The following is a 14,005-nucleotide window of genomic DNA, read 5'->3' on the forward strand; positions in this document are numbered from 1 at the left end:
TCATGCCTGTAGTTCCAGCTACTGAAGAGGCTGAGGCAGGAAGATTGCTTCAGCCTGGGGGGTCAAAGCTGCAGTGAGCTGTGATCATGCTACTGCACTCTAGCCCCGGCAACAGAGTGAGACCCTGTCTCAAAAAAATAAAATAAAATAAATAAATAAATAAATAAATAAATAAAAATTGCCAACCTGTTATTCAAGGCAAGGTTTCTCTCTTATTTTGCTTTTTGGTTTTCCTTCACTCTCTTTGGTCTCCACTCTTGTGCCCTCTGCTCCTTTCTCTGCAGGTGCCATTTCCGGTATATTTGGCATTTGTCCAGTGGTGTTAGCGTCTTTGAAAAATAGCCCTTTGTCTATTCTTCCTTTTAGCTCTTCAGGTCTTTTTCAGTACATATCTTGAAGTTGTCATGAGGTACATACACCTTTTGCATTGTTATACCTTCCTGGTAAATTGACCTTTTTATCATTATAAAATGCCCTTCTTGATCTCCAGGAGTGTTTCTTGCTGAAAGTCTATTTTATGTGACATTTTTATTGACATTACCAGTTTTCTTTTGGTTATCTTTGGCACAGTTTATCTTTTTCTTTTACTTCAAATTTTTCTGTCACTTTATATTTAAATATCCCTTGTAAGCAGCATGTGGGACTTTTTAAATCCACTGTGGCAATGTGTCTTTTTAAAAACTTTATCCAAGTGTAACATACATACAGCAATGCACACATTCATTTACAGAAAAGTGAGCAGCGTGAGGAATTTCCACAATCTGAACACCCTTGTGACAGTCTTGATTGTTTCATCAGGAGTATTTACCCTATTACATAAAGTAGACATTTGCCATCTTACTATTTGTTTTCTATTCATTCTACCTCATCTATGTTTGTCCCTTCCTTCTTGCTTTTTAAAAATTAATCATGTGTTTGTTTTATTCTGCCCCTATACCATCTACTATTATCCTTTCACATCTACTAGTGTTGTTTCTATTTTATTCTTTTGGGGGTTAAACTAGATGTCACAGCGTGCACCTTTGACTTACTGCTAGGAGAAATCATTGCTTTGACTACTTCCCTGATAATTGTAAAACAGGAAACCACTAACTCCATTTGTCTCTTTTCTAGCTTTGATACTATTCTCATTTTATTTTATTATTATTTTAGTTTTTGAGGCAGAATCTCACTCTGTCACCCAGGCTGGAGTGCAGTGGTGAGATCTCGGCTCACTGCAACCTCCGCCTCCCAGGCTCAAGCAATTTTCCTGCCTCAGCCTGCCAAGTGGCTGGGATTACAGGCACCTGTCACCACATGTGGTTAATTTTTGTATTTTTAGTAAAGATGGGGTTTCACCATGTTGGCCAGGCTGGTCTTGAAACTCCTGACCTCAGTGAGCCGCCCACCTCAGCCTCCCAAAGTGCTGGGATTACAGGCACAAGGCACTGTGCCCGGCCATACTTTTCTCATTTTAATTCTACAGCTACTTTAACTCCGACTCAGTCTATCCATTTGCACATCAGTTATTCATCAGTTTTTGCCTTTTACATTTCCATTGCTCCTCATTCCTTCCTGCAGTTTTGTGCTTCTTTCTTACTTTGTTTTCTTTCTGCTAAACAACTCGCAGAAATGTTTTTCTTATAATGCAGGTTTGTTGGTGACACATCCTGTCAGTGTTTGTGTCTGAAAATGTCCATTTTAATATCGTTTTTGGAGATTTTCACTGGATATAGAATTTTAGATTGGTGGATGTTTTACTTGGGTGCTTTAAAGATACCATTCCTGGTCCATGGCTCTCTTTGTGTAGTAGTTTCCCGTGGCTGCTGTACCCAGTTACCACAGACTGTGTGTGGCTTCAAACACACAGGTTTATCCTCCCAGTTCCGGAGGCCAGAAGTCCACACTCAGGACCACTGGGTCAGTCAAATTGTTGGCCAGCCTTCGCTCCCTCGGGGCTTGAGGAGAGAGCCTGTTCCTTGCCCCTGCCAGCTTCTAGTGGCTGCCACCAAGCCTTTGCTGTGGCCACATCACTGTCACCTTCAAATTTCATCCGCTCCGTCTTCACGTCACCTCCTGTTCCACGTGGGTCTGTCTGTCAACTCCCTCTGCCTCTCAGAGGACCCATGGGGTTTTATTTAGGACCCACCTACCCAGATACTCCAGGAAAAGCCCCTCCTCCCAAGGCCTTTAACTGAATCATTGCTTCTTTTGTTGCATAAGGTAATGCTCATGGGATCTGGGGCTTAGGACGTGAATCAGTCTTTGGGGGACACTTGTCAGCCTGCCATGCTCATTGCAGGTGAGAAGTCATCCTTGCAGGCTCAGTGCCGAAGGCAGTGCCACCACCCGTCCACCACCATGGGTGGGTAGGGTTTTCTCTGCCTTTCTTTCTCAGAAAGAAATTTCTTAATTTCTTATATACCATGCTTCCACTGTGTGGTTTTCTTTGTGTTTATCCTGCTCAGAAGGTTCTTAGCGCTTTTTACATCTATAGCTTGGTGGTGTGGTCGGTTTTGGAGATTCCTGGCTGCAGTTTCTTTCATACTGCTTCTGTGCTGACCTTGCCTCTCCTCGGGGTTTTCAGTCTTCGACCATACCATGTCTGTGTCCTATCTTCTGGGCTCTTTTTCTCCTGTATTTTCCACTTCTTTCTTTCTCTCCATGATTCAGCCAGCCTGGTTGTTTTTTAGTCACCTTTTTTCATGTTTATTATTCCACTCTTCTGTTGCATCCATTATGTTCTTACTTTCAGAAATTGTATTTTATTTATCACTCTAGAGTTTCTACTTGGTTCTTTTTTACCAGGCTTTAATTCTCTGCTGAGACTTTCCCTCTTGTCATCTGTCCTCTTAAATACTTTAGTCATATGTTTTTAAAGACCGCGTTTGGTAACTGTCATGTGTGGTCATCCCTGAGTCTCTTTCTGTGGTCTTTGTTTTTCTTGGTCCTGCCCCATGATATGCCTGGTTATTGTTTATTGAGATGTCAGAAGTTATGTTTAGGGGATTTTCGGGGCTCTGAGTGACGTTGCTGGCCTCCAGAGAGGGTCTGCCCTCTGCTCTGGAGATAGCCGCTGCTCGCAGATCACCTCGATCCAGCCACAGGCTCAGCTGACCTCAGGATGGGTTGCAGCTTTTGTGCAGCTGGTGGTTCACCCTGACCCTAGGGGGCGGCCCACCGGTGGTCCCAGCCTGGGGTGTTCCTTAGTGCCGCTCCTCACTAGGGAGCCTTGACTTCCAGTTTCTCACTCTTCAGCACTGGGAGGCCATGGAACACTCTACTCTGCTCAGTGTCTCAGTGACTTTCTTAGATGCTTAGCTTCTTGCTTTTCACAGCTTAAGAATTTGGCAAATAGTTTTAAGGGAAAACCTCTGATATCAGACTTAGTTCTTTGCCCTTCCCTTCCTCTGGAATCATGACCCATCAGGTCGTGGCAGCCCTGAACTCCGTTTCGATCTCACCTGCTTTGGAGATTTTCAGAAACTTTTTGTGGGTTCTCAGTCCTTAGCGGCCCTCTGCCCGGGTTCTCAGCCCTCAGCAGCGGCCCTCTGCCTGTGTTCTCAGCCCTCAGCAGCGGCCCTCTGCCTGGATTCTCTGCCCCTCACTCTCACTTTAGAAGTCTCTAGTTGCTCTGAAGGGGGAAAGGCCTGCAGAATGTCAGCTTCTACTACTCCAATTTCCTTCTCTCCAGGATCTTGGCATCTCAAATCCTGTTTGTCTCTGCCACTCTACGATGCCTTCAAAAAGATATTTCTCATTTTTTACCCAGATTTTCTAGTTGTTCTCCAAGGGATGATGCAAGCTGTTCCATTATACCTGGGAGTAGTAATACCTATGTAGTAGTTTAAAAGTTACCCCAGGTAATTCTGATGCACAGTGGGTTTTGAATTCCTGCTTTAGTTTATTGCTTCCAGCTGCCACATAGCATCCCTGGTACATCCCATAACCCTGCTGATTGTGCACCCACCCACAATGGTCTCCTAAGTGGACTCAACTCTCCACCGCCCAGAGGATACTGCATGTCTTTATGCTTGCCCCTTTAGGGGCTTGTGCGGGAGTGTCTCAGGAATATATGGAGGACTGGTTTTCCTTTTATCTTAGTCTGCTAGGGCTGCCATAACCAAATACCACAGGCCAGGCACGATGGCTCACACCTGTAATCCCAGCACTTTGGGAGGCTGAGGCGAGAGGATTGTTTGAGCCCAGGAGTTTGAGACCAGCCTGGGCAACATGGCAAGACTCCCATCTCTACAAAAACTTTAAAAAACTAATCAAGCGTGGTGGCGTGTGCCTGTAGTCCCAGCTGCTTAGGAGGCTGGGGCTGGAGGATGACCTAAGCCCAGGAGTTCAGTGCTGCAATGAGCTATGATTGCCACCCACTTCAGCAAGAGCATATCTCAAAAACAAACAAACAAAAAAACCCAAAAAACCAATACCACAGACTAGGTGACTTAAATCACAAGAATTCATTTTCTCCCAGTTCTTGAGGTTGGAAATCCGAGACCTGGGTGCCAGTGTGGTTGGTTCTGGTGAGGGCTCTCATCCTGCCTTGTACGCGGCTGCCTCCTTGCTGTGTCCTCACATGTTGGAGACAGAGAGATTGATCTCTGGTGTCTCTTCCTCTTAAAAAGCCACAGTTCCATCAGATTAGGGCCCTACTCTTCTGACCTCATTTAACTTACCTCCTGAAGACTCCGCCTCCAAATGTAGTCACTTTGGGACTTAGGGCTTCAGCATATAAATGTTGAGGGGACACAGTTCAGTCCACAGCACCTTTTAAAGAAAGCCATTGCAGTATGGTCTAAGGTTGGAACCCCCAAGACCATGCCTTTGCTGTGCCCTGATCAGCTGTAACCTTGGATAGCCTGGTTTTCTTCTCCAGTTGGAGTCAGTGACTCATAAGATGCTGTCTAGTCTTACGATTCTGTAATTGTGAGGACCTCTGACAAACAAGATTGTCAGGGAGGAACGGGAATCTCCTAAATTGGTACCCCACAATGTGGAATGTTAATAGTCAGTAAGGGAGAATATGATTTTTTTAACCATTAACATTTTAATGTATTTCTTTCCAGTTTTTTACTTAATACAACAAAACTGAGATTACACTGCATTATGCCATTTTCATCCAGATAATTCCACTATCATATTGTTAGCATCTCCCATATCAGTAATATTCTTCCAAACCATTCTTTTAAGCACTATATTGAATTCCACCCTACAGCGACTGTGCCATAATTTGAGAATATGATTCTTATACCAGTAAATGGAGGGAACGGTGACATAATGTACATCAGCAAGGAAGTGGATAAGTCGATGCAGAGGAAGTGTTCATGGCATGCCCAAAAGGAGTAGAGAGGCCCACCAGGAATCACCAGGGATGCCTCCCAGAAACACAGCCCCAGACAAGGAGCGAGTTACAAAATATCCACAGACACACTTAAACAATGTATATTTCAGGTTTCCTTTAGCATATAAAAGTCAGTTTATGAGAACTAGGGTACACTTCCAGCTCATAATAGTGGTTACCTTCAAGTGGCCTGGTGGGGACTGGGGTTGGGGAAGGGATATCAGAGAGGAGTTGCTGGCCTTATCCATGAGGTTCGGATTTGTTACAGAAAGGATTTGTTTGTGTAAACTCCTCTCGGAGGAAGTTCTTTGTCCCCTGACTCCTCCTGGGAACCTTCACTCAGAACCACATGGGGTTCCAAGGTGGTGAATGTGACCACCAAACCCTCCAGTTTTAAACAACAGAGCTGCTGGTCACCAGGTTAGGCAATGCTGTGTAAAAGACTGTATGGATGTATGTGGATAATGATCAGTTTTATTATTTATTTATTATTTATTTATTTTTATTGAGCTCTAGTCTTGCTCTGTTGCCCAGGCTGGAGTACAGTGGTGCAGTCTCAGCTCACTGCAACCTCCGCCTCCTGGGTTCAAGTGATTGTTGTGCTTCAGCCTCCCAAGTGGCTGGGACTACAGGCGCACGCCACCATACCCAGCTAATTTTTGTATTTTTAGTAGAGATGGGGTCTTGCCATATTGGCCAGGCTGGTCTCAAACTCCTGACCTCAAGCGATCCACGTGCCTCAGCCTCCCAAAGTGCTGGGATTACCGACGTGAGCCACCACTCCCAGCAGAGATCACTTCTAAAAACACACGTGGGGACAGGGCAAGGGAAGAGGAGAGACTTGACTTATTCCCCCTGAGTTTGCCCACAGGTTGGTCTTCATGGAGCCTGCTGCTGCAGCTGGCACTGTGCTTGTGTTCTCCTGAGACCTCTGCCTCCTGGTCCCTGTGCCTACTCTGCAGTCACTCCTTGCTCTGCATATGCGTACAGATCCCTCCAGGCCGAGCCTCTCATGGACCGTTCCTCTCAAGCCTGCTGCCATCTTGTGCTCTGCCCTCCCTGTCACCTCCATACTTACCCTCTTGCCCTGCTCTTTCTGGAGACACCACTCTCATCCCACTTGCCTCCTGGGCCTGCTCAAGTGGTCTCTTCACCCTGTCATCCAGCCACAGTGTCTACTGAAGCCTGTCACTCCTGGAATTGCCAGGCAGCTCCTGCGTGCTGTCTTGCTGTTCATGTGTTGCTCTGTTGTGACTCTAGTTAAAGCATGCCCTTTTTAATGGCAGGAACTCTGTGTTCTATTCTTTATTATGTTTCTTTTTTTTTTTTTTTTTTTTTTTTTTTTGAGACGGAGTCTCGCTCTGCCGCCCAGGCTGGAGTGCAGTGGCCGGATCTCAGCTCACTGCAAGCTCCGCCTCCCGGGTTCACGCCATTCTCCTGCCTCAGCCTCCGGAGTAGCTGGGACTACAGGCGCCCGCCACCACGCCCGGCTAGTTTTTTTTTGTATTTTTTAGTAGAGACGGGGTTTCACCGTGTTAGCCAGGATGGTCTCGATCTCCTGACCTTGTGATCCGCCCATCTCGGCCTCCCAAAGTGCTGGGATTACAGGCTTGAGCCACCGCGCCCAGCCTTCTTTATTATGTTTCTGACATGCCAGCACGGTGACTTATACCAGGGAGATGCCAGGAAGATGCTTGCTGGGTTTTAGACCGTGTTCTCCCTGCAAGGACTTTATTCATTTGGTGCAAGGGGAGGTTTACTGCATGTATCAACTAGGATATTGGTTTGACTGCTTTAACTGAAACCAAGTAACAGTGGCTTAAGCATGATGGGCAGTTTATTTCTCTGTCATTTATAAGCCTGAGCTGTGGGTGATGTGGGAGAGGCAGTTGTGTTCTGAGGATCATCCAGGACCCAGGTCCCGTCTTGTGACTCTTCTATTTCTTAAGGGTTATCCTCAACTGCATGGCCAGAGCTGGCTCACAGCACTCATGCGTTCTAGCCGTGCAGATGGGGGAGGCCTCACCTCTGTCACTGGGCAGGTCTGGGTTACACTGACCACACCTTCCTGGGGAGTGGGAGCTCTCCTGCCAAACCCCAGAGGTTGCCTTGCCAGAGAGCAGAGGAGAATGGAGATGGGGCAGGGGAAGCAGGTGTGGACCCACGAGGAAAAATCAGAGCCGAAGGAAGCTCTGGGATGAGTGGTTGAGACCAGCTGCCTCTGGTGTTCACAGAGGGCGTGGGGGGTGCTCATGCTGGACTCCAGGGGTGACGATGCCCAGGTGTACCTGGGACATGAGATTTTCAGTGCTGAAGCTGGGGGAGTCCCAGGCAAACCAGAGTGGGCAAGGTCGGGGAGCGGGGTACCCCAGCCCCACTCAGGTCCTCCACTCCACGCTGGGTCTGTGACGCTGCTGCTCTCTCTCCCTCAGATTCGGTGAGCCTGGCCTATCAGCGGGTCCAGAAGGTGGACTGTGCCGCTCTGAGGCCTGTCCTGATTCTGGGGCCTTTGCTGGACGTGGTGAAAGAGATGCTGGTGAATGAGGCGCCTGGCAAGTTCTGCAGATGTCCCCTTGGTAAGGGGCATGGGGCACCCTCTATGCCTACTGGGTTCTTTGTCTCTATGTCCCTGTGCGCCTGCCTGCCCAGCTGTGCACAATGGGCGGCAGCACTGGGGGGCGGATTTCGCAGTATTTCAGAGCCCCCTGACGTGGGTCAGATTCATGCATGGCAGGACTGGGTACTGACAGCTGCTGAGCAGTATTCTTCCCCTGCTCCCTCTGCTGGGGCTCAGCAGGGCCTGGGGCTCCCTGATTCCTGTGTCTGTGCTTTGCAGAGGTGATGAAGGCCTCCCAGCAGGCCATTGAGCGGGGTGTCAAAGATTGCCTGTTTGTCGACTATAAGCGGAGAAGCGGCCATTTCGATGTGACCACTGTGGCGTCAATAAAGGAGATCACAGAAAAGGTACCCAGGGCTTCAGTCTGAGGGTTAGGCATCCAGTATTAGACCCCCTGTGCACAGGTCTGGGCCCCTGGTCCGTGATCCTCTGCCCCAGCGGCTCTCAGACCTTAAGCCCACCGTGTTGTGTTAGTCTGAGTTCATCTGCGCCTGGGCTTGCCCTCATGGCTGCTGTGTGTTTCTGCAAGCACATCCCTTGGCGGGGGTGGAGGAGCTGCAGGCACGTCCCTTGGCGGGGGTGGAGGAGTTGCCCTGTGTGCATGCCGCCTGTCTCTCTCTCTGGCGGGTGGTGGGGAGTCTCATCTCTGATGAGAGTATTGAGCTCTGTAGAAAGGCCTCTTGCAGAGCATTCCAGAACGGGGTCCCCAAATGCATGTGCCGAACAATTTCACATGCACCTTCTGGGGACAGGAACGTACCTTCCCTCAGGGTCCCTGCCCCTAAAAGGGCTATGTCTCTTGGTGCCTTCGAACATCCTAGGCAACATGAGGGCGGGGACATCTGTGGGGAGTGCTGGCGGAGCAAACACTCAGAGTCGGAGGACATGGCCGCTCCTTGGGCTGCATTTCTCCAGGCTGCTCAGCTTGCTCGCTGGGCTTTGCTTTCCTTCTCTGTGAGATGAAGGTGTTGGCTTCTCACTGCTGAAAGTGGGCGAGCTCTAGTGGGGGGAATGCCCTGGAGGAGCATCTGGGGGTGGGGAGTGCACGGGCCTGCACTCCACCTGGAGGCCTGGGACGACAGACGTACTTCAGTCCCAGCCACATAAAGGCTCACCAGACTCTGGCTCTTCATTTGCTCAGTCTGGCAAAAATAATGCTTCAGAGGCCAGGGTGGGGCAGGGCTTTCAGAAAGTCCCTGTATCTGGGCAAAGGCGGGAAAGGAAGTTTGGAGTTGGGCTGGCCACCCCCCACCGGGCCCCACCAGCCCTGGCTGCCATCCTTGGCCTTCATCACAGCGAGTGGGGTTTGTTGGGAGTTTCCTGGGTACGGTTTCCCCACGGTGCACCGTGTGGCTTTACTGCCTTGTTTGTGGGTAGAGCTCTGTGAGGTGAGGTGGGTCCTGCTGGTGGCAGGAGAGGGTGCTGGCTGCCCCTCCCTGCCCCCCAGGGCTCACTCTGCACCCCCTACCCCCAGAACCGACACTGCCTCCTGGACATCGCTCCCCACGCCATCGAGCGGCTGCACCACATGCACATCTACCCCATTGTCATCTTCATCCACTACAAGAGCGCCAAGCATGTCAAGTAAGTGACTGGCCCCCTGGGCTCCGCCGGGGCCTTGTCACAGCTATGGCTGGGAGCCCAAGTGGGGAGCAGGGTGTGTTGGGGTGGGGGGTTGAGGAATGAGAGATGGGCCGAGGGTCTTGAAATAGGTAGCACATGTAGAAAATGACCCTTACCTCTCGGCCCTGTCCCCCACTCAGAGGTGGTGTCAGCCAAGCGCAGCCCCTTCCCCACGCCCGTCTGCCATTTGGGTGCTGCCACTGTTCCTTGGGCATGGCCAGCTTGGTCTGCGCAGCTCCCCTCCTGCCCCAGCCCCCTTTCCTCTCTACGTGCTGCTTAGGAGCAGGGGAGCCGGTGGCCTGGGCAGAGTCCCACTCAGCCCCGAGCTGGCTCATGACTCAGGAGCTGTTGCCTTCGCTGAGCTTCGGCTCCTGTGCTGGTTGGGCCAATGGCTCACCAAGACCATGCTCCATTTTGGCTTTCTGTGCTGCTGAGCTTCTGGGACTTGTGCTGGGGCTGCTGGTGCGTCTGCTCCAAGTGCATGCACTGGGGTGCCCTCCCTCCGCCCTCTGCCCAGAGCTCCCCCACAGCCTGCAGACTGTTGCTGCACTTTATGTGGGGAGCACGTGGGGCCTCCCCCCACAGCCTACCCCTGCCTCGATGGGGCCCCTGTTAGCCTGGACAGAGGAAGGAAAGAGGGCCTGGAGGAGGCTCAGTGCTCAGCCTGGTGTTGGGCTGTTCCCACAGGGAGCAGAGAGACCCCATCTACCTGAGGGACAAGGTGACTCAGAGGCATTCCAAAGAGCAGTTTGAGGCGGCGCAGAAGGTTGAGCAGGAGTACAGCAGGTACTTCACAGGTAGGTGTGTGTGGGCCTGGAGCGGGGAGCAGGCAGCAGGGAAGGAAGCAGAGGCTTCCCAAGACAGTTTTCATAGCTGTGGAGAAGCCCGTGCTGCCTACATGCTCCCAAGTGCCGTCATGAGCACGTTGCTGACAAGTCAGGTGTTCAGATTGCAGCCCCTGGCCAGTGTCAGGATTCTCACGGGTTGAATGTTAAGCTCACTGATCTTGGCCTCAGGTCCTGCCTGGCTTGCCCACTCGTTTCCACATGTGCAGTGGTGGGTCTGTCTCGCAGCACAGGTGCCGTTTAGTGCAGCCACAGTGTCCTCAGGCATGGCAGGGACTGCAGCAGCCCCCAGTGTGCCAGCAGTGGCTAGGGGCCCATCTGTCCCTAGCACCCTCCAGGGCAGGCCAGTTTTGCAGTGGGATTTGGCAAAAAAAAAAAAAAATTGCTGCCCCCTTACCATCTCTGGTCTTCAAAGTGAAACAAACTCAATGAAGTGTGGTTCTATTTCACCTTCCGGCCTTCATTCAGCCTCTTGAGGAAAGTCTGTCATTTGCAGGGTATTAGCATTTGCAGTCACAGAGGATGGGACAGGGATTCTAATTGCATTGTGGAGAGTGTTATGATCTAGTCCGGGGACCTGGACTTGGTGCCCGTGTGTGTGTAGGTATGTGCATGTGCAGGTGTGCATGCCTGTGTGTGTGCGCATATGTGTACTTTCATTTCCAATTCCTCACAGACTGGTATTTAGCCAAATACACTGACAATTCCTAGAGAGATGAAAATTTTAAAACTCTAAAACGTGGAAAAGGTAAGCTCCATTTTTTTCTTGTTAGATTCAACAGACATAAAATTACGACGTCCCGTTTCCATAGCACTCCGTTAGAAACGTCCCATTTCTAAACACTCACTGTCAGTTTCTGAGCGTGGCTTGTTGCAGTGGGGGCTTGGTTTGTGTCCAGGTGCTGTTCTGTGGAGCACACTGGAGTTCCCCTGGCCTGCTGTCTATAGACCCCAGCGTCAAACTCCTATAGTACAGAGCTGGCCCGCGTTGGAGTCATCATCGTGCTGTGACTCTCCTCTTGGCCATGAGCTGTCTGGCTCCTTAAACTGGTCGTTTCCTGCAGAATCCTGCTAACGATTAGACCACCGCTACACGTCCTCCAAACTTCTTTCTGATGCCCTGGGATTTCCCCCAACCATCGCAAACCCAACCCAGGGTATTACTGCAGTGGGGTGGGCAGTTTATATGTGAGTGATCAATTCACGAGGGGCAATTTTCTTTCCCAGTTTCTTGTTGGTGAAGGAGAGTCAGGTGGGGATGGAGCAGAGTGCCAAGTAGCTCAAAGCAGACAGCCACACAGTAGAAGGAGTACAAACTGTACTGCCTTGCCTCAAACCTGGGGTCTTAACTCTGAGCTGAATGACATGTGTCTGGGGGTCTCTTTTGCAGGGGTCATCCAGGGAGGAGCCCTGTCAAGCATTTGCACTCAGATCTTGGCAATGGTCAATCAAGAACAAAATAAAGTCCTGTGGATTCCAGCCTGCCCGCTCTAGGAGAATGCTGTGCTGTGGATGACTGCAGCTGGCCGCCTGAGGGGACGCCAGGCTCAGCTCTTTTCTAGCGACTCAAAGTAGAAGTCTGTCCGTCTATGAACATGCAGGGGAAGGATCCGGAACCAGGACCCAGAAGCACCTCCTTTGTAGACAGAGGGCCACAGCTGCGTGCGGTCCAGGCCCAGGCCCGCACCCTCTGCCCCTGTCACACGTGTTCTTTAACACAAAACAGATAACACTAAAGACGGGTTCAGCACCCACCTTTCTTTAGCCAGCTGATCAGAGATGCTGCAAAGAGAACCTTTTGGATCACTCGTTTACAAACCTTTTCTAAGTATTTGGTGGTTTATGTTTACTTGAACGGCTCCATGTTGCTGGTGCCCAGCCCCTGCCCCCTCTGTCAACCCCTGTCGCTTTGGTGTTGGTTTCGTTCCCGTCTTCAGCAAAACGACCTTGGAACCTCAATGGGGGCTGCTTTGCTTTGGGAGGTTCTTGTTGGTGGGACCAGAGCTTTGACAAAGCTCCTGCTCCTCAGTGGCACCTCTCCTGGAAGGACGTCACAACTGCAGGTGCTCAGACTGCCTGTGGCAGCAGAACCAGTGCCTTTGGCATTTTCCTCCCACACTGGGGAAGGTGACTTTGGTGTTCTTACAAACTCGTCTCTCGGCCTTTCTCTCCTGCCTTCCACAGCCTCTCGTTTCTCCTCCATCTGTGCTTATTACTTGAGCACTGTGTCTGCTCTGTGAGAGCTGCGTGGGCAGGGCCGCGGTGGGGTCCAGGTGGTGTCAGCTGTGCTGATGCCTGCCATTGGGTCCTCCTTAGGCTCTGTAAGTCGTGACAGCCTTCATCAGTGCAATGTTTGCAGGGTAATTCTTAAACCTTTTAGAGGGTGGCAGGTACATCAGTTCCTTTTAATATGAAAACATTCATGTTTCAGACATTGAATTGAGAGCTTTTAGGGGAAGCATAATGGTTATTGTCACTATCAACAGTCTAAAAAGAAAAACTAAGGTCTTTTTAATCTTGGTTACAGCACTCACGGCATGCACCTTACTCAATGTGGGTGTCTTCGTTTGGGCTTTTTTTTTTTTTTGCACTTCTGAGGCTGGATATGTCTGGCTGAAGATTTGATGTGGTTCCTCCTTAAGCTGTGCGTCCTGTTAATAATAGGTACTGTATTGGGCTCTGTGTAAGTGTCATTGGGGTAGGACCTATATTTTAATACTGTTCCTAACATTTCATTTTACTAGCGAGAAATCTTTGATTTCATTTTATTCTTTGTAATTCTAGACACTAGATTGTAGTTTAGCCATACTGATGTTTTTTAAAAAGGGATATATTTTCTTGCACAGTTGTTCAAAAAAGAGACAAGTTTCAGTCCTCAATGCTGTCCTTTGTTTTACAGGTACAAGTTTTCTAGCTCAGACAAACTATGAAAAACTGTAGACTATTCTCAAGGTATTAACTCGCAGACCCTCTGGGGGTAGGGGCTGTTTTCTAAGTTGCAGGCAGAGTGGGACTGAGATGGTACAGTGTGCACACACAGGTACTGAGCTGACAGACTGGGATTTTCTGTACTAAAATGTTACTTTGTATCAAAAGTTAAACAGGCTTTAGTACAACAAATAAAGGTCAATTTCTGTAAGGTTGTGTTTGAAGATGCGAGTTTTTAATCTCTTCCTAGTCGGTCAGCTTTCCTGTATTTCTAAACTTGAGACAGCTGCTCTTCTCTGCAGCACGTAGCTGGAGTTGGCTGCTGTGTAGTTTCTTTTTGGCTCACATGACAATTCACGTCCCTGCTACCTGCTGCGTCAGCCTCTCTCTCACTTCTTCCTCCCCTTCCCTGCCGCCCATCTGTCCAGTGTGGCATGAGCTGGTGACTGTAGCCAGGCTGCCCATCTGTGTGAGACCCAGAGCCTGCCCTCTGGCCCTCACATTCAATTCTGCAGGCTTGGGAAAAGCAAAAGGGAGTGAGCTGAGTGCTCTGGGCAGCATTCTCAGTCAGGGCCCTGTCTGGGGCCCCCGGCTGGGAACGGCCCCACCTGAATGGGGGCTGCTTTGTGGCACCTGACAGCATCACACTGGGAGATCACCCAG

General features: G+C 50.0%; 1 protein-coding gene across 3 annotated transcripts in view; it reads left to right on the top strand.

The window, feature by feature from the left end:
- Nucleotides 1-13,553, top strand: part of DLG5 (discs large MAGUK scaffold protein 5) — a 135,451-nt gene extending 121,898 nt beyond the window's left edge. For 2 of the 3 annotated variants that reach the window (XM_050803327.1, XM_050803328.1), the window contains exons 28-31: nt 7,762-7,905; nt 8,166-8,293; nt 9,421-9,530; nt 10,257-11,896. In XM_050803327.1, coding sequence (XP_050659284.1) covers nt 7,762-7,905; nt 8,166-8,293; nt 9,421-9,530; nt 10,257-10,557 — 683 coding nt within the window. In that variant the 3' untranslated portion in view covers nt 10,558-11,896. Of the gene's footprint in view, nt 1-7,761; nt 7,906-8,165; nt 8,294-9,420; nt 9,531-10,256 lie in introns of all 3 variants that reach the window. The other variant, XM_050803329.1, reaches the window with a different exon arrangement.
- Nucleotides 13,554-14,005: the final 452 nt, after the last annotated feature.

This window comes from Macaca thibetana, chromosome 9, assembly GCF_024542745.1.
Source record: "Macaca thibetana thibetana isolate TM-01 chromosome 9, ASM2454274v1, whole genome shotgun sequence".
Lineage (NCBI taxonomy): Eukaryota > Metazoa > Chordata > Mammalia > Primates > Cercopithecidae > Macaca > Macaca thibetana.